General features: G+C 36.1%; 1 protein-coding gene across 1 annotated transcript in view; it reads right to left on the reverse strand.

Annotated features, from left to right (window-relative positions):
- Positions 1-21793, reverse strand: part of ADGRV1 (adhesion G protein-coupled receptor V1) — a 487139-nt gene that overhangs the window by 303416 nt on the left and 161930 nt on the right. The window contains exons 73-76 of the mRNA XM_036925534.2: positions 19528-20636; positions 16244-16361; positions 15274-15445; positions 3136-3381 (exon numbers count right to left, since the gene is read on the reverse strand). Of these exons, the coding sequence (XP_036781429.2) occupies positions 3136-3381; positions 15274-15445; positions 16244-16361; positions 19528-20636 (1645 nt within the window). The remainder of the gene's footprint in view (positions 1-3135; positions 3382-15273; positions 15446-16243; positions 16362-19527; positions 20637-21793) is intronic.

Consider the following 21793-nt stretch of genomic DNA (forward strand, 5'->3'; position numbering starts at 1 on the left):
AAAGAAAACAGGTTGGGATGGTATATAGAGTGAGTCTTGGTGGACCTCAATCTAAATTGGTCAGGAAGACCAACACAGACAAAAGGAAGGTGCTGCCAAAGTGAAGTGTTAAAAATAGTAAAGGGTGGGGGCAGAGCCAAGATGGCTGCATGAGTAGAGCAGCGGAAATCTCCTCCCAAAACCACATATATTTTTGAAAATACAACAAAGACAACTCTTCCTAAAAATAGTAAAGGGTGGTGTTCCAGAAGCCCAAAGAAGAAAGGTATGCTTCCCGGAGGAAGTGATCAACTGTGTCAATATGTGAAAATTCAATGAAGATAAACTGTTCTGAGTAGCATGGAGTGTGCAATGGGTGAACAATGTTCTGCTGAAGGAAACAACACAATTATCTACTTACTTCAGAATAGATAAAGAATCCATTGGAATAAATACTATGTAAGAGTATAAGAGAGAGAACTATACACATCGACATGGTGTTTGTCAAAAACATATTGTTGAGCCAAAGCAACATACCATAAAGCAATACAACTGGAAACAGCTCATTTGCATAATTTCCTAAACAGGTGCATATGGTAGGTGGTAAAGCTATAAACAAAAGCAAGAAAATAATTCAACATGAAATTGAGGAAAGAGGTTATCTTTAAGATGTTATTCTGCCAGGAAGAAACAGGCCAGCATGGGGAAGGGTTCACAGTAGCTCATTCTATGATCCCGGTAAAGGTGGAGTTCTTAAGAAAGGTGTTAGTGAGTTTATTACTTACTATAAACTGCATCTATACATTCCACCCACTATTTTCCAGTAGGATTAATTTCACAATGCAGATTTTTAAAGGAAATGGAACTTTTCAAAATATTGTGTTTATAAAATACATATAACACAAACAAGAAGCACTATGCAATTTAAAAGCAATGACAAAAAAATACAGAAATAGCCTCTGAGTACAACAACCAATGTGAGAATGCAGGAAAGGCATGTTCTTTCCTGAGCTTGTGTGCTCTGGGTTAGCACACACACACACACAATCAAAGTATTTAGGAATGGTTTTCAAATGGCTTAGCTATAGGCCTATTTAACTTTAAGTCAACTGGAATAACTGATATTTCCATTGTCTCAAATCTTTGTATTACAAATACATAGTTATAAGGGAAATTATGCTAAGAGTATAGTATTTATGCGAGGAAATGCTGGCGTGAAAGGGTATGCATACTAGAGCTACTGCTTCTACTACACTATTAAAATTTATTTAAAGTAGAATGAAAATTGGTGTCATTATAGCAGAATAGCAACTTGGTTCATAATTATTTTCTCATCCTTCCCTACTACTGGAAAATTGAATTACATGTCTTTGTCTGCTAGTAATATGTCTGGCATTCATAGAGGGAAATGCAGGGGCAGGGAAGCAACAGGAGTTAAAAAAAAATACCAGAGAGGTGAAACCTTTATTTCTAATCTTTTAAATTAAACTTTCATTTTGAGATAATTGTAGATTCACATGCAGTTAAAAGAAATAACAAAGAGTGACCTCACCTCCTGCATCCTTTAGCCAGTATCCCTTGTTGGTAACATCTAGCATAGCTATAATATATCAGAACCAGGATATTTACATTGATACAGTAAAGGTAAAGAACACTTCATCAACACAGGGATCTTTCTTACTGAATTTATAGTGATATAAAAATGCTATGAGTTACATGCTAGTGACAGCATGTGTTGTGCAAGGAATCATTTATGAAGAATCTAGAAAAATATAAATGAGTATAATAGAGATAACAGGCATTCAAATTCTTATTTTGGCAACTTCAATTCCCCTCTCATCAGAGTGTATGAACTAGTCTGAAATGTGCCTCAAATCCTTTTATCATCTGTTGTTCTCCAGTCTCCTTCTTGTACTCTACAAAGTAGTGAGCATATGACAATAGATGTCTTATGAGTGAAGATGCAGAAAGCATGTATTTCTTCTCATTTTGCGTCCTGTCTTATATAGTCAAAACTAAAAAATACTAAATCTCTCTCATTATGAATCAAAATACTTTTTTGTGTTCATATATTTCAAGGCTATTTAGACTGGAATTTATTTTAGAGTCTCACAGGATAGAGTTTTTTTCTTCTTGTTTGCCAAGATGTGAACTCTGTCATAAAGAAAAGGCTTTTCTGCCTGGCAAGCTTCCAGAACAGCTCTCAGGACTCCTAACCTCCCATCCCTGACACAGGGACTGCTACACAGCAAACTGGCTGGACATATGTCAATGTCATGCACAGAATGTTCTACATGGCTGAGCTACCCAGTGATGACATAATCAAGCACATGCTAAAGAGCACTTTGAAAAAAAAAAAACCAACTTTGAAACCTTGAGACCTAGAGAGTGACCAGGTTTGGAATCTTGAAACAAAGGAAATGGCAGAACTGTCCAGAATAACAAACTGGGTTTCTTGTACTAGTCAAGGGGAAAAACAAAGAGAGGGTTAAGGTAGGAAAGTTCCCATCTCCGCAACGGGGCTTCAAGCAGAGTGCATACACACATTTGTAACATATTAAGAGTTTTGCTGCTAAAATAAAGTTTAAAAAAGTAATGCTGGGAAGATTGTATAGTGCTCTTTGGATCAACCCCAGGATACTGTCACAGCTTTACAAGCAATATTCTTCTGAGTCCCTGGATACTCACCTGCTCCCCCCTCTTCCCTCTGATGTCACCTACCAGAAAGGATGTGAAGAGCAGAGACCTCATAAATGGGAAAGGAACAGAGAGGTCAGGTAGTGTTTGAAGTTATGGAGGAGATTTTCATCTAGTTCAGATATAAACCATACAAAGACTCTTACTTTTTGTTTCTGGTCTAGTACAACTACATTCTGAAGAAATTTTAACTCTCTAGAGATTTTCCCAACAGATTTATGTAAGACACTTTGCATTGTACAATTATCAACTTTTTCAAAACAAAGAAAAACAAAAGACTGTCATTGTAAAACATGATATAAGGGAAAAAACTGTTTCAAGGATAAACCTTAATTTAATAAACATAACATGAATTATGATGGTGACATCAGAAAATAATGTATCGATTATTGTTTCATTACACATGCTCCAAGTAAAGAATAAAACCTTAATGTTTGTTAATCTATATTCCATGCCTACCTGGGTACTGAAGTTAACAGATATCATTTGTCCTGTTGCAGAATCCCGGGCCACCTGCAGACTGACTAAAGTGGCTTTCTTATGTGCCACTGGCAGCCGAGAACCCACAGAAAAATACACGAGGCTTTGAGGTTCATCACTGTGTAAGAATGTGATCTGTGCGAATCGGGCACTATTGTTTATTGCTGCTCCAGCAGTTACTTCATACAGTTCAACATAAAAATGCATTTCAACTTGAGATGCAATCTGACAATGAGAAAAAGGAAAAAAAAGATGATTACGAATACATTTCTATTTCAAGACAGTTCTGCTATTAGAAAGCAGCATTCTTCATATACATAATTATAGATATGAATATTTACATTATGAATAATTAAGATTAAATTTTAGTCGAAGTATAGTTGACATATAGGTGTACAACACAGTGATTCAACAATGCTGTCACTATGACATGCTCACCACAATAAGTATAGTTGTCACTGTCACCACACAGTTATTACAGTATTATTGACTATATTCTCTAGGCTGTACTTTTCATCACCATAACATCTTTATTTTATAATTGGAAGTTTGTACCTCTTTATGTCTTTCAACCATTTCACCTGCTCCGCACCCTACCTCCCCTATGGCAACCACCAATTTGTTCTGTATTTGAGTCATATTTCTGTTTTGTTTGCTTTTTTAGATTTCACATGTAAGTGAAATCACTAATCTTTCTCCATTGGCTTATTTCACTTAGCCCTTTTTAATGGCTGATTAATATTCCATTGTATGTATGTACCACCTCTTCATTATCCATTCATCTATCAGTGGACACGTAGGTTGCTTCCATATCTTGGCTACTGTTAATAATGGTGTAATAAACATAGGGGTCATATACCTTTTTGAGTTAGTGATTTTGTTTTCTTCTGGTAAATACCCATAAGTAGAACTACTAGGCCATACAGTATTTCTATTTTTAATTTTCTGAGGAACTCTCTTGTAACGCCAGAGGTAAAATATGTTCCCAGCCTGGGACAGATGACCTTTGAAACTGAAATCAGTCAAAGGGAGAAATAAAGTGGGAGAAACCCATTTATTGCTTACATGTAGTCATCCACTTCTGCTCACCCATGTTTCTTGTGACCTGGCTGCAAGAAGGGACCCCACCAAACCTCTTGAGAGTAGTCCAATTATACCCTGGCTCCCCCCACCCTTGTAATCGCCTATTGATATAGAGACGGGCTACTTCTCTCCACCCCTTGGAAACACCTATTGATACGGAGAAGCACTAAGGCCTGACAAGAGATTCTGGAAATACTACAATTTTACCCACACCTCTGTATTGTTTTTCATAGAGGACAGACCAATTTACATTACCACCAACAGTGCAAGAGGGCTCCCATTTTTCCATATCCTTGCCAACACTCAATTCTCTTCTTTTTGATACTAGCCATTTTGACTAGTGTGGGGTGATATCTCATTGTGGTTTTGATTTCAATTTCCCTGATGATTGGTGATGCTGAGCATCTTTCATGTGTCTGTTGGCCATCTGTAGGTCTTCTTTGGAATAATGTCTATTCAGCTGCTCTGCCCATTTTTCAAACAGATTATTTGTGGGTTTTCTTGGTGTTGAGTTGTATGAGTTCTTTATGTATTTTGGATATTAACCCCTTATAAGATATATCATTTGCAAATACATTCTTCCATGCAGCAGGTTCCCTTTTCATTTTGTTTATGGTTTCTATCACTTTGCAGAATCTTTTAGTTTGATGTAGTACCACTTGTTTATTTTTGCTTTTGTTTTCTTTGCCTAGGAAAACATATCTAGAAAAAAAATTGTTAATGCTGACCTTCAAGAGCTTACTGTCTGTTTTCTTTCAGTAGTCTTATGGTTTTAGGTCTTATATTTAGATCTTGAATCCATTTTGAGTTGATTTTTGTGTAAGGTGTGAGAAAATGGTCCAATTTCATTTTTTTGAGTGTGTCTTTCCAGTTTTCCCAGCACCATTTATTGAAGAGACTGTCTTTTCCTCACTGTATATTCTTGCCTCCACTGTTACAGGTTAATTGACCATATAAGTGTGGGTTAATTTTTTCACCATTGATCTATTTGTGTATTTTTGTGCCAGTACTATGCTATTTTTGATGAATTTTTGATGACTATAGATTTGTAGTATAGCTTGAAATCAGGAACATGATACGTTCAGCTTTGTTCTTATTTATCAAATTAAATTCTGATGTTAGATTACCAAGAGATTGATTTTTTTTGGTGTTTTAAGAAATAATTTTACTCTCGCTAGTTGAGCTTCTTATTACAAAATCAATGTGAAGAAACAATTTATGTGTACCTCAGTAAACCTACCAAAGGATAAATAAAATATATTCATCCAATGAAATGCTAATTATTAGTTAAAACAAATGTATTTTTCAGTACTTTTCAACATGGATGGATCAGAAAAATGATCAGGAGAGAAAAAATCAAGTTGCATAATATTTATAGCATGATGCAATAAATGTAGAGTTAAAATTACATAAAGTCACTATATTTTGTTAATGGTACATATTTATTTAAATATTTAAAAGCAAAAAATCACAATGACAGTAGTTGGCTTGGGTGGAGGGGTTAGGCTGGGAAGAGGACAGGAGGTGGAGTTGGAGAATGACACTGGGGACAGAGGAAAGCTGCCTGTAATGTTTTATTTAAAGGGTTTTATATAAATATGACCAAATATTGATAACAGTCAATTCTGTAACTTTATGTATCAATAAGTCTAAGTTTAGTCCACTGGCTATAGTTCCCTCACGTTTCACTTCAATTCTTTCTCAACAAGCTCAAATAATTTATTGTCTAAAGCCTGAATTTAATTTTATAACATACTGTCTATCACCTGTTTTTACTTACTCACTCTTACATAATAACCTAAAAATCTGAGTATTGTTAGCTTCCTGGCATAACTCAAAGAAGCTAAGTTGATGCATTTTTCAACTGCATGTGTCACTGAATCTCTAATTTGATACATCATTTTTATCTATCAGTAAGGGCCTTCTCATTTGTTTTGTGATCATTTTAATGAGAATCATTACATCATAAAACAATACAATATACTCTTTAGTATTATCCAAGAATAAGTAGTGTCTTAGTCACAAAGTAAATGAACTTAATTCCCTTTTATTGTCTGAAGAAATATGTTTAGCTTTCCTATAGCAAATATCTTTATTTTTGCTGACGCACTGTCAATAAATATTGAAATGTGGAGATAACTATACTCTTCCCACTTTTGAGAAACTAAATTTGGCAAATACAATAAAGTAAAGCATTAGGAAAGCATGGGTAACTACATTCAAGAGCTATTATTCTCTGATGGCCAAGTGAGCTTGAATTCACAATAGTTTAATTTAACTAAGGATTCTGGCATATTACATTCCAAAACAGAATCTTGTATTTTCCAAGTAAAATATTTCTTTTCATTGTGATTATGATTAGAACATTACTTATAACCACTTACAGTCAAAGAATATGTTATTATCTAAGTAAGGAGCCATCTAAAATTGAACAATGTACAGATGAGTACCAACACAGAATTAGAATAGAGACAAAGGGACTCCTCAGTCTTACAACAGAATACTCTGTTCAAACAACATGCCTGAATTCTATTGAGAAAATAAAACTCACAGATCATATCTGAACCTCTCTAGATTTAAATATGACTGGAGACCTCACTAAAGGTCTTAATGTAATTGCCAGGAAGTTCTACTCCTAGTGAGGTCACAAACATTCCAGGATGATCTTCTGCCAAACTAGTATAAAATTATTTTTCATGGGCCCCAAATCTGCTCAGAAGCAGACGATCAAAGTAATGATGAAACAGTATCTTACTCAAGTACTTTTTAAACATTTTCAAGAAATATTTAAACAATCTGTGCAGTTTAAGCAGATTTTCGGGGTTAAGAATGTGCTTCGTAAGTTAGTTAACTATTACCTTTATATATTTTGTTAATATGGAACCATAAGTTAAAGCAGCAGGGAAAGGGGAAATGGACTAGACTTCAACATATGAGTTCTAATCTTAGCCAAGTAATTGACTAGGGAAAATTAAATTCCTCATATCTTGAAAATGAAAATATTAAATACCTGTAGAGATAATAATTAGATATATGATTAAGTAGAAAAACTTTGAGGTTCGTAAGACTGGACCAGGTTTAGAAGAAACCACTATTATTAATCAGTGCTGTAATTCTATGGATGAATGTGTTGTTGTGTTTGCTGTGTTGTAACTTCCCTACCACTAAGGCTGATGTAGCTACTACTCCAGTCACTGAATTGCCTTGGGCTCCATTCCCATCCATTCTGAACAACAGTAATACCAACCATCTCTTAGGAAGGGCCAACTCCTTGCCAAGAACTGGGCAAAGAACTTCTCATTTACTGTCTCATTTAATCTATCCACCCCATGAAATATGGGAGGCTCAGGAAGGTGAGCAAATGACCAGTGTCACCCAGCTAATTAGCAGAAGAGCTTAGATTTGAACCCAGGTCTTCTATCATCGGAGGCCAAGCTCTTAACCACCATCTTACCTCTCATAATAGGCCCAGTATCCTTATAGCACTTCCTCTGATAAAAAATGAAGAGACAGTTCTTACATCAAAAGCCAAGGAACAACTGTGCTCTGCTGGGACCTCCAAATAATCTCTCAAAGCCAACTGGAGAAGAGCATGGCCGGAGGATCAGTCTCATTTATAACTCTAGGTATCAGTTTATCAGACATAGAAGGAATTGGAACTGGATTAGTAATAACATTCCTTCTAGTCACAAAATGTTAGATGCTAAAATGCATATTAGAAGCTCACAGTATTTAAAACAAATTTTTTTCATTCTTCTAGTAATATAATCTTCATCCCTCTTTTTAAATTTCCTCTTACTGAGACTAGAATGTGTACTCCTCTTGCCTATACTTCGCCTTTTTACACTGGGAAGATGACGAGGGCATTTCTGAGGATGCAGAAGAAAACTCAACTCTATTATTTGAACATTACATTAGAAAGAGAAGTAAGAAGTGACACCAAATTCTTTCTCTTGCCTAACTGACATGACTTGGATATGGGCTCAGTAGCATTTCCCGAGTTAGGAAAAAGGACAGACAGAGTTAGCATCCTATGGACTGCCTAGTACATACTCTTATCCCTTACCTGTGCCATGTTTATTATCTAGGAATTCCCTTGACATTATCCTACAAGAAGGGCAAGCTCAGAGGAACAGTCTCTTCTCCCATCTTCATTCAATGGGCCTATTTCTTTTTCTCTCAGCTTCTCTATGACCACCCTTTCCCCTGCAGGTAGAGATAAAATTTCATTGAAACTCAATTCTTTATCTTTCAGCATTTTTACCTACTGTACCTGGCTGCTGTCACCAGTAAGATATTTCCACTCTGTAAAAATTAATTTCATCTCTAAATACAAACAAGTCTCACTTTACAAGAGCCAAGTCAGCAAAAGACTGATAAAGACATTTATCCAAAGAGCAATACAGGAATGAACTCACTCTGATCTCAAGAGACTTTTCTTACAATTTTGAAGTTAATATATACTGTATAAGATAGCTGTCCTAAGTCTAGTGAGATCTGTCCAAGATTCTAATTCACCAAAAATCTTGAGATAAAATGCACAACAGAATTTTCAATAACTCATGTGTGCAGCACACATTTATGGAAGATGATGGGAAGAATGTAAATATGAATAAAACCATGTTCTAATTTTCCAGAAGATGGAAGTCCAATAGTCAAAATAAAATATATATTAGTTTTGACCCTGAATATAATCAGTAACTTTCATAAGAAAGGTACAGAAAAAGTCTTTGTAAATTTAGAGGACATGGGAGGCATCATGGAGGAAGTGATACTGTGATTTGTCCTTAAAGAAGAGCTAGGAAATATGGGGTTGTGCTGAATGAAGGTGTAAAACTACTTACACAAATGCAGGAAGAGGATTTAAATGTTTTCAAGTAGAGTAACAAGACCAAATGTTCTGAATATGGAAATTTCAGTTCCTCCTTTTATGTGTGATAGAAAGTATTAATAGATGATGAAACTCCCACTCAAGAAAAATAAAATACACTAAAATGATTTGCTAAATTAGGGGGGAAAAAACACTAGGAATTCAGTATTTTTGAAAACTTACTTCTAGCTGTATCACTACCATCATGGCCCACAGCAGCAGCACTCAGCCAACCACTGACTTTAATGCATCTCTCTAACACCTAGATTTAGATCTCTAACACTGTCTGGAGTAAGAAATCAAGTCCTTGGACAGTAGTTAATTAGATATCTTAGATCAGGAAAAATCAGGATGGTTCTGGAACACATGCTATTGCTATATAGCAAATATGCTTCCAGAGATTTTAAAGCAACATGAAAAACAAAAGTTCAGCTTAATAGAACCTTCAGTGGCCAGGACATGACTATTTGAGTAGCAAAAAGAAAATCACTTAGTAAGTAATTAAAATCAGTTGAATTTGAGTCTATAATGGTAAAAGCTTTTGTTACCATGTCACTTAAATGAAAAAGCTATTGTACTGTATAAAAAAGTAGTTATAATGCAAAGTAAGTATGACTATAATAGTGTATTTACACATTTATTAATATAAATGTATAGGAGAGGGCTAACATATCAAGACATTCATGTCTTTTATTAAGCATGCGTTCATCTGCTAAGGAATGATAAGCATTCTTTTCTGTGTATGTAAGTAGGAAGGGGTTAGTAAAAAAATTGTGTTTAAGACAATTACCTAGATAAAGTAAGAATTGTACCAAGAATAGGAATCAGTTATTAGAGCCTGTAAAACACATCAAATGAAGATGAAAGCGAGTCAGACGCAAAGAGCACTGGGAGTCACACACAATTTTTTGAAAGATTATGCAGTTGTGTATTTGTTCCAATGCGACAGAAGGACTAAAGAGATGCACTAAGAACACAGATTTGTTATCTCATCTCTAATGAGATGAAGTCTCTAAGTTATCCTACCAAATATAATCAGATATTAACAAGGCAGGCGTAGATTTCTAATACTTCTAATAGAGCAGCTCCATGTTCAGTGAGGGCAATGAGTAATGTAAAATTCACACTGAAAAATTTAAAGAACAAATAATTCTGTGGAAAATCACCCTGTAAGGCATGAACTTAAAAACCTTTCAAGTGAAGCTATAAAGTGGATCTCAACCAGATGACAAGCAATTCTCTTTTGAAACAGCTTTGGACAAGATCCAGGACCCACAGCCCCAACAAAGAACAAAGTAATGATAACCAAGGGCATGTACGCTTAGGGAACCTGACATAAGTATTCTTTCTCTTTGGAACCAGTCAAATTATTACAGTCCCAGTGTGAGGTAAATGGCAGAATTTCCAGAATCTCCCACATGGCCTTAGTCCATTTACATACCAATGAATGTTTCAGAGCCTCTGGTTGATATGGGGCAAGGAGGGGAGGGAAAACAGCCATTCTCCTCCCCTGTGTCCCTGGTTCCTAACTGAACTGGTGTTTGCCAGTCACCAAGGACCTGCCAATGGAGCTCCTCTCAGAAGGGGCAGGACGGGTGGCAGAGCCCACGCTGCTGCCTGCGGGGACAGGTGGACGGGAGCCTGCCTGGTGGCTGACGAAATAAAAGCCTTTCTCCCAACCTGCCCTTTCCTTTGACTTACTTCCGTTTCACCAAATTCATAGGGGACTCACCCAGGGCCAGGAACAAACACCCTTCCCCCTGGAGCTACACCCAGGAAGGTATTAAAAATACGTAACACTGCCCTCTAAAAAAAAAAAAAAAAAAAAAAATTAATGAATGTATGCATATAGAGATTGTCAAAATTCCCTTTGACAATCATAAAACCAACTTAATGGCATCACCAAACTTTAGTAAGATTTTTCTTTATTACCACAAAACTATTTGGTAAAATTAGCTAAGTGAATCGAGACTATTAGAAATCTTCCAGGTTTTACTAAGAATTGAAAAAGATAATTTCTAGTGTATAGTAAGACCTGGTTAACTATTTAGCATCCTTTATGTCTGGTCTTTATTCACTTATAAATCTATTATTTGAATTATTGTCTAGTTCTGATTTGTCCTTTCCAAGGATATGAAGTGAGAAAATAGTGCCTATAAAAGCAAAACTTATTTAGGAAGCTGTTGTAAAAGTCCAGGTGAGAGAAAGCGAGAGCTAGAAATTGGATAGCATCTATGGAATCTGAAAGAGAGTAGTTATAATTCACATTAATTATTGCAGGCTTGCATGTGATTGGGTGTGCTAAAGAAAAGAAAAAAAAAACATTTAAAACTAAGGCTTTAATCCTGAGTTAAAGATTTTTATGTTGTTACCAAAAAGTGGGCAGTCAGAAAGAGGAGCTAATTTGAGAAGAAAGATGATATTTTCATATACGCAGGTCAAAGATGCAATATACTTTTCATTATTCACTTTTTATTTATTCATATGGGACTACTCAGTTGAATTAGATCGACTATTTCCTATCAAACTGGCACATGTATAGAGATGTTCTGGTGTGAATAAGAGTTTGACTAATTTCTTCCTCCCTCCCAAACTCCCAATTTGCTATATATTAGACTTTAATAGTAAAATAGAGGAGAAAGAGGAATAGGAAAGAGGAAGAAGAAAAGACAGAGAGGAGGAAGAGGAGGAGGAGGAAGAAGAAGAATTACTCCCTATTTTAGTTGCCTGTTGACAAACATTACTTTACGTACATTAAGAATATTACAATTTAGAAAGTATCAAATTTCCTTTTGTATTTGTTAGTTTTTCTATATTTTACTGATGCTTAAACCAAGGTCAGAGAGGGTAATTACTAACTTTTACTGTAACAAAATTGGAAAATATTTGCTCTGAGATTTGAACCCCACATTGCTTCATATGTGATTCTCCTTGTTTGAAGTCAATCATAAATATAAAAAGAAAGATGTTCTAATTCTTTATGGCCAGAGACATAACTAAATCTATTTATTTCACATGGAATTATTTATGTATATTAATTTAGCCATTTGTCATAAGAATGGGAACACCTTAAGGAAAGAATTAATCTTTTCAGTGGCATTTAACCCAAATTAAATTTGATGTCAAATCATTACACATAGATTGTTTTATATCCCACACTTATTTTAACCCATAAGCTTTATAAGAAGTCATGATCCCACATTAGGCAATCACTTCTGTATTCAGCAATTTTTCAGCAGAAGTGTAATACAGGCAAAAAAAAAAAAGGGGGTGATATCAATGCTCACCACAAATTGCTATCTCATAATGATTCTTGATATACACTTGCATGTATTTTTCCTTAGCTCTCAGATATAAAAGACATCATGAATTCTGTAACCTAAGAGAGTTCTAGCAACTGTTAATCATTTAAGAAAAGTTGGAAGTTTATTCCAGTCTTCCTTAATTAAGGGTTTATCAAAAATATATGTGCTTTCTCCTTCTTTCTGCTTAGAGAATTTAGTACATTTCTTCCTTTTTTGGTTTGTGTTCTACCTACCCTCTCAAAAATCATTGTGTTAATGAGCCATAACTACTAATAGGATTGAGTCAATGTCACAAACATGGCATCAAGAACTTCTGATAACTGTGTAACCCCATTTGCAAATGAAATTAAGTAATATACCCAAGGTTATACAATTAACTATTGATGAAGATAGAGAATACCTCACTCTGGATAATCTAACCACCAACCTAATATGATTCTATTACATTGATGCTACTTATGCAAAGGAAGAATGGTAGATATAACAATCATTCTAATAGAGAGTGATAAATATCCCTACTCCTTCCCTGGGTGTTGGTGGCTAGGCAGAGAGATAGCTTCCTATGTGATTTTTTCCTCAGCTATTAAGATTTCAAAGAAGAGGATGGGAGTATCCAGAAATAATTTTAAAGTATCCAGGTATGTGAGAACTTTTGATGTAAGTGAATTCTAAAAATCCTGTATCCCTCTCTCTCCCATAATGCTTATGTCCTTATAAGTACAAGCAGAAACTTTTAGGCATGCAAGTATAGGAAATGATTCTGCATGGTGCAATATTAGAAATGTGCCCATTTTCATATAATTATGGTAATCAGAAAGATAAGAGTTTCCTCAAGGTGTGTTTTAAAGTCAATGATAATATACTTTCAATTCAAATTGTAGGTATAAGAGATACAGAAAAAAAGAAAAAAAAACACTTGTTGGGTGATGAGACAAACATACCTGATATTACTAATTAGACAGTTAGTGGAAAGTATGTTAATCAGAAAGGGAGTGATAATATGAATCTCTTAAACTTTGTAGTGGCATACTCTAGTGGTAATAGCCAAGAGAGGGTGCCTTAGCTGACAATAGTTCTCAACTGCCCATCTCCTAAACAGGAGAATCCTCCTTGTAAAATGTACATATCAGACTGTCATAGACCAAAACCTTTAAAGGTTGTTTCTTACAGCAACTTATTGTGATTCAAGGATCACCAATCAACCTTCAGTTTATGATTTGGTTTCCTTTATAGATCGATCTATAGGAAGAGAATGCATATAACATGATGAAATGTGTCCTATAAAATGAATAAATGAACATTCTTGTTTTTACAAAGCAGTCCCATTATCTTTTGATATATATGAATCCTGCCCCAGTGCTTTATAATCTGGCCATTTTATTCACTCTTTCTGAGCATGTTGGTGTAGCAATTGGTTTTATCTCACTCAGAGTTGTCTACACATTAGGGTAGTAGTTTTTATGAAATCCAAAACATTCTTGCATTTGACAATTTAAGGTCAGTATGCTTTAATTTTCTTAAAATTCCATATTCACATTTGTAGTTGAACCTTCTTTTCAGTGCATTCTTTTACTGCCCTGCTTATGATTTTTAGTGCTATAATTTTTATTTCATTGAAGTAAGTGGTAGCATTCATTAAAATATTTTATGTGGAACAATGGGAATGTTAAAACTGGTTGATTTTCATGAGATTTAAAAACTCAAAATTATAATCATATAGTAAAAACATAAATTATTCCACATAATTCTGTACTGTAATGATAATTATTACCTCCCAATAAATCACTTGGCTTTTGCTTTGAAATAAACAACGTGATTAGATATGGAAAAAAAAAAATACGTAACACTGTAACCTTAGAAAAGATCAATATAACTATTACAGCACTTCTCAGAAAGTGAAAAATAAATAAAGAAAAGAAAATCTCAGTTTGTGATTTAGGATGAGTGTAAATATATGTTTTGAAGTAATTGCACTTGTGCATGATTTTTCTGCTGTTTAAAGTGTTTGACATGTACAAAGAAGCCATGATATTTTTTAACATTCATAACATTATGGCTAGTTTTTGTATTAATATTTAAATATTTTAGTTTACTACATTAAGTAATAGACTGAACAAATAACACTGAGTGTTCCTTAAGCATTAAAGTATCATGGAATAGTCATTAAAAAAAAGCTACAATTACTAAATGACTAAAGCTCTTTTACATCTTCAGTAACCACTACCATTTGAAAAATGCAGATTCCTTTGGGAAGAAGGGGGAATTATCTGTCTGCTGGGTGCCTTGTATAACATGAACCAATAGAAATTTATCCAAAGGCTCACCAAGCCTAGCCTCTATGCCTCTTCAGTAGATCAAAACTGAACTTGCTAACTATATGTTAATAGAGAATGAGAGTGCTTTCATTCTTTGGATGAAATCTATGGATATATGATAATCAAATCTGTGGATATGATAAAAGCAAAACACAACATTCAGAGTAATCAGAGATATTAATCTGGCAGAAAATGACTCAAGGGATCATTCACACAATGAGCACCAGGAAGAATCTTGGAAATGACAACAGAAATGGAAAAAAACTGTTCAGCTCTCTTAAAATCATTATTGAGATATAACTCGCATATAACATCGCATCAGTTTTAGGTGTACAACTGAAGAGCATATTTACAAAAATTTATAATGTAATAAATTCTAAGTCTGAAGTCTGTTCCCCAGCAAAGAGATTTTGACATTATAGCTAGACAAGACATGAAGAGTCCACATAACCAATGAGCAAGTTTCAATAAAGTGGCTTTGAAATCACTAATTCTAAAGAAATAAAATTAGAATCTAACAGGACTCTGCCTCATCATTTCTTACCTTCCCTGGTTTGAGCTCAATGGTGATAAAGCACTCTGTCTGACCCACTGCACAGGTCGTGCTTCCCGACACAGACAGAAGTTGATCCATCAGACTCACACCATTCTTCTCGAGCTCGGTAGCTGTTTTGTTAAACGTGACTCGCCAGAAAATCTGGACATCTTCGAACACCCTGGAAAAAAGCAAGACCTATGCAAATGCAGTCATGGAGTGTGTTACCCTGTGTCTTTCACTGCACCTGAGCCCAAGCACACTTTCTCACCTAAATCACAGCACTTACATCACCAATGAAGTGGTGCTACTAATGTATCAGGAATATGAAAACAAATAGTTGTTCTTCTGCCACCTACACCTATTATGTACTAGAAATAAGAAAATAAACAGCAGAGACTCCCTACCTTGAGGTGAATGTTCCTCCTCTGTCTTTTAACAAGAAATCTTCTAAGGGAGAAACACTACTGCTAAAAATGGTTATTAGTATAAAAATAAAGGACAGGCAATGACCCATATTTTTGGAGACTATTTAGGCCCAAAACCAAAAAGGTAACATACACACATACACGTGTGCACACAAAGTGGATGTATGTGATGAGCATTCAGAAGATGTGCACTATATCATATTAGGTTGCATGAAAAACTTTGGTACTCCAAGTCTCCCTAACAGGAAATGATTTTGTAGGCAGAGTGATCAGAGAAGAATGAATCTGAAGGGATGACTTACACAATCTGACATTATGTCAGATATAATATGGTCCTTTATGAAGTACAAAATGTTCAAAGTAGCCCCAAGTTATGCTCATTAACCAAGTGTGTTAAACAAATCAAGAACTACAGCATCTGAGCAGTAACATACCAAATCCAATACTACCTTCTATCAATATTTCATCCTGCCTTTACCATTTCATGAATTCAAATTAGGTACTATATAGACACACAGGATGTTACATTTCCCGCATATATATAAACACACCTGTTTGGCTGCCTTGTGACAGTTAGATGCCATCTGCTCCTATCTGCTCCTTCACCCAGCTCCAGCCCATGCTGGGACTCCTCACGGAACCCTATGATGCCATTCTGAAGATCACTCCCTGAGAAGACAAGGGGAAGGGTTACGTTATACTTAAGACTTTAAAGGTTCAATGCTTCATTAACCTTTCCAGCTCAGATGGTATAAAAGTAAGAAATTTACAAGTGAGCTGGGGAAGCTACAATTTTCAAGGATCTTTACTAAATACAGACTAGGATCAAAATGATGACAAGAAGAAAGAAAACATCAAATTCTACTTCCCATGCTGACATACACACTCATCTGTCTCTGATGAGACTCTATTTGCTAGTCCTTGACATTTTATATATGTTTACTGTTTAAAGCCAGCATATCCTCATAGAATGTAAGTTCTACCAGAGCAGCATTCATTGTATTTATTGCTGTATCTTCAATACCAGAACATTTGCTAGCATATGGTGAATTTTTAATAAACATTACTGAATAAAATGAACACCATTAACTGATTTACCTTCTAAATGAGGTGGCCAAAGGACCATAACATAAATGTTCATGTATTCAGTTATTTGCCCCAGAGAAAAAAAGAACCATTAAGGAACTTCCAAGTACCTCTGAGCAAAAGAAACTCCTCTGAGCAACAGTTGGGGCTACAGGCACCATCATACTACAAAATTGTGTTTAAAGAGGGACCAGGCTAGGGCTCAAGATACACTGAAAGAGTCACTCCAAATCCTCGTCAGCACATGAGCTTGATTCTCAGGACTAGAGAAATAAGTAAACAGTTCTTGCTGCTTTTTCTTTCTTGAAGGTCCAGTTTTGCAAAGTGATCCTAAAAGCAATGACCCAAAGCAAACAGCCTTAAAACCCATTTGTACCTTTTTCCCTGAAATGCTACTCCTGAGGTTTCCAGGACACAGAACTTCTGAAGTTAGGGTCAAGATAAGAAAGCAGAAAACCACTGAACTGTCCTGATGGGGGAGGACCAATAGTCACCAGCCTTATTTTGCAGGTCTGAAGTGTGAATATGTGTGGGGCCCCACTGATAGGGACACATGCGTCTGATGAACCACTTCTGTCCTGCTGTCTCAAGTTTGTTTTGTCTCACCTAGATTGCAAATTCTTATCCTCAGCAATTAATCACTATGCTCACTCTTTAGCCCTGCACCAGAACCTGATGTCCACTTTTTTCTTCAGTAGCAATGGTTTTCATGTCACTTTGAGCAGGAATTTGCTCTCTCCAAATAGATTATAAGCCTCTCACAAGCAGAATTTTACTTTTCAAGTATGAGAGCAACTAGCATGGTTCTCATTAACAAATAATGCTTCCCTTGCCACATCTATAATAATAAATTTCAATGTCAAATTTCTACTAAGAATTAAGACTTCTAATGTGCTAATGATCAAAAACAAAACTAAACTATATTTCCCAATGTACTTTGAACATTTGTTCTAATATCTAAATGTGAAAAGACTGCAGAAATTAAAGATAAGAGCAATCAGCAAAATTAATAATACAGTTAAAAGAGAAACACTGTTAAAAGTAAAACCCAGGTGAGAAAACATTTGCAGAGAGAATAAGGGCACTCAGGGCATATGACTGTGCCAATGCCTGGGAGATGTTTTCGGGTAACTTATATCACGGGACGTTAAGAGGTAGATACGGTGAGGAGGCCATCATTTGCCGTATGTGTATAATCACTATGCCTTATGTAGGGAAGGTTCAACATGAGAGAACCTCACTGAGCACAGCTGAGTGACCATTTGCTTGACGATTTATGCTCAGGGCTGACAGACTGGTAGGCCACTGGTGTGCCACACTGGCCAAGCAGCACACCCATTCCAGGTGGTATGCAGCTGCTGTCCTGAGACCCCGAAGAATCCCCTGCCACCACTCTGATAAGGACTGTAAGATCGCCCCATGATCCAGTAAGTAATGGAGTAACGCCTGGGGCAGCAAGGGGCCTTTGGCAATCATTTCCAATGGTCTGTGCCTCTGCTGAACTTACTGCTAAATATTTTTACTGTAAGCCCTGATCACATTCAAATAGCTGTAATAAATTATCTATGTCATGGGATGGGGAGAAGGCTGTTGAGTGTCAAAATAGTTTTAATAGAAAAATGTGGATGGCATTAAGCTAATGTAAATCAAAATTGGTAAATAATTTGTAGACTAGAATTCTTACAATAACTCAATGAATTGAATGAAAAGAATGAATGAAAATTCTGATTGGTATAAATGTGTAGGCCAACATAAATGGGATGATGATGGATATAAAAGGATACTACACAATTACAAAATTATGATTAAATTACCACTGAATGGCTAAAATATAATGGAAATTCTAGGAAGTAATAAATACTAAGAGTGGATCATACAGATGCTTACACTAAAAAGTTTCTTTATAAAAGACAAAAGCAAAGACGTTAAATAATTTAATCAAGGCACCCCTAATTAATGGCTGATCTGGGTCAAAAATACAGACTCAATGAATTTTAGCTTTCTTTCCACGAGGCTGTTTTATCATAGTGGCATGTGAAACTCTCAAGCACTGTGTAAAACGCATAAACGTTTGTATAAAAGAGAAGGTAAGAACTATGACATGGCTTTGTCAATACTCTGGTGTAAGATATTAAAAAGCTGAGCTAATCTACTTTAAGAAGTACAGTATGATTTCAGAGGAGGACTACAAATTGTCACCAAAAGATTTTACAAGGTGCCTGAGGAACTCAATCATTGCATTTTTAAGCTATTGCAATATATATTCTCAATAACACAAAAGCTGTAAACTGCACTGGTTCAAAAGTAGGGCAAAATGAAATAACTTTCATCTATTTCCCAACAGATGAAAGTAATTTCCTGATAATGAGATATTAGATTTTGGGATTACCGAAAGTGGTTAGAATGAGGTTTCAAAACAGGATAAGCAATCATGTGTTTGGATGATTAAATTAAGTATTGTCCAGAGGAAAAGCATGGACTTAAGTATTTTTAAGGTTTTCCCTATATTGTGAAAGTACAGATTTATAGATTAACTGGATCTGAGCTACGTGACATTTACAGTCCATTCAATTCTAGCCTGGCACCTAGAACAACCTTATGAGTTCATGCAGTGAGTCCAATGTATTAATGAATTACTATGTGTCATTCAAGACATTCACCCTCTTAAATAAAATTTTAGATAGAATGATCTTCTTACAAATTCTGTATTACAGAAGCACATTTTTATCTCCGTCACTCCAAGACATACCTGTAATAATGATCACGGCAAAAGCTGCAAACCCAGTGTCGTCCTTTCCCTTCACAATCTGGGCTCCCCCTTGCGGCTCTGTGAGAAACACACAGAAGAATTCCTGTCCCTCAGGCTCATCATCATCCAAAATCTGAATGAGTACTTTACGTTCTCTCTCCCCATCCAAGAATGTAAGGATAAGAGTTTGCTCTTTAAAGTCGTCTTCTTCAATTGCCCACGTTAGGTTGGAAATTCCACAGATATCATGAAAGGGCAATGCACCTGGTTCCTTCTGAGCAGATTTTTCACCAAACGTTTTAACTGTTACACTGACGTTACCGGCAGACCCATCAGTTCTTCGGATGAGAACTTCCACAGTGCTAAACGTGCCATTCCTCATCTCCTCGTCAACATAAACAACAGGTGGCCCAAGACTAAATGTTCCATGAATGGGAACGTTTGCAGGTACAGTGGCCACGTCCGGCTTCTCAGATGTGCCAGGTATACCAGGAAGGGTGACAAGTTTCTCAGGGACGGTAGATACACCAGCTCCCTCAGCAACACTCACAACCATTCCGGTTGGCTGTGGAACAGCAGTTACCTCAGTTCTGTCAGGGTACGTGGTGGAGGAGTCAGTTTCCACAGGCATGAGAGCTGTGTCAGCTGCTAGAGCCACAGTTGTGTGGGGGAAAGAAGCAACCGTTCCTGCCAGGTTGTCATCATCCAATATTCGGATCACTGCCACACTGAAATCTAGATTCAGGCGTGGTCTCCAATCAGCATCAAACTTCTGAAATCCTTTCATTTCTACTGAAGTTAGATTAATGTAAAAAATTTCTTCTGTTTCAGGAAGCTTGTCATTAATTATGATTATTTCAAAGTCAACCTCAGCTTGGAATTTTTGAAAAAGCAGTTCCCCATTCTGAACAGGCTCAAAGTCCTCCAGCGGCTGGGCACTTCCTGCAGTGGTCTGATAGGAAACTGCAGCAAGATCGCCGTGGAACCCAAACAGCCTTTGTACATGTAATCTGATCATCTGTGTATCCTCTGACACTACGATCGTTCTTGAACCAGGAGAAAACTGAAAGAGTCCCATTGGTTCAATTTCAGCAATGGCAAAACCTGGCCTAGAAAAAAAGTCATGAAAGAACTGATGAAAAATAGGAACATCACTGCAGAGATTCACCTTTCAGATATTTGAGATGCTGCTCATGAATGCATCTGAAAAACATGTCCTTTTGAATTCCACATGACCCTACTTACTTATTGATGAATATACCAGAGCACAAGAAATGTTAAGGATGGGAGCTTTAATCACGAGTGATAGGACCTAACAAGTTTTAGCAAAGTGAAGAGCTCATAGGTCTCTAGTCCTTTTTTCTAGTCATCCTAGAGCAGCTCTCAGAAGGATCTGAACCATTAGGCTCCCTCGTATGGTCGGTACACAGGGAACCAAAAAGTCTTAGGATGCTCTGGATAGCAGCCAGATTTCTTATCTAACAAACATACATAGCTGTCCCTACTGCATGCAAAAAAAAAAAAATACCTTGCCTGTTCCACCTCACCAATAATGGAATTATTCTCTCATGCAAATGTTGTTAAAATTTTTTTATATATATGAATAGCAAGAAACATCTGTGATTGATTTATCCTTAGCTTTCTCCTATGGAGTGTGTGCATATATGTGTGTATCTATGATTGATTTATCCTCAACTTTTTCCTATGTGTACATACACGTACACACACACACACCTTATAGCAATACCTGGCCTATGGTAAACACTATAAAACTGTTAGCTATTATTATTGTTAATGGCATTTGAATTCTGCCACCAAACATTTTTTTTAATGGCATATGTATAAAAAGCTATATTCAGTTTTGCCAACCAGTATTTCCCACACATAAATATGTATAAACATATTTAAGCACACACTGGTTTTGCCCTACATTTTCCCCATTTTAAAAATAAGTAAACTGAAGAACAGAAAGATAGAGTAGCACTCCCAAAGTCACTCAGCAAGTAAGTGGCAGAGCAAGGACTAAATCTGGCACTGTAGCTCTAAGGTCTGTTCTCTGCTGTTCTGATCAAGCCCATCCCAGGTAAGAGAAAAGTAAAGTGTTTTTGGCTGGGATATATTTACCTGCAAATATATTACCCTATTATAATGCCTATTCTTACTCTTAGTCCCCTGGGGAAATCAGGTATTTCTCAGTTGCTTCTCAGAAGACATCCCCCATTAATAACCAGTGACTTTGTCTTCACTGGAGAGGTTACCCTGGGCA

Source organism: Manis pentadactyla, chromosome 2 (assembly GCF_030020395.1).
Source record: "Manis pentadactyla isolate mManPen7 chromosome 2, mManPen7.hap1, whole genome shotgun sequence".
Taxonomy (NCBI): domain Eukaryota; kingdom Metazoa; phylum Chordata; class Mammalia; order Pholidota; family Manidae; genus Manis; species Manis pentadactyla.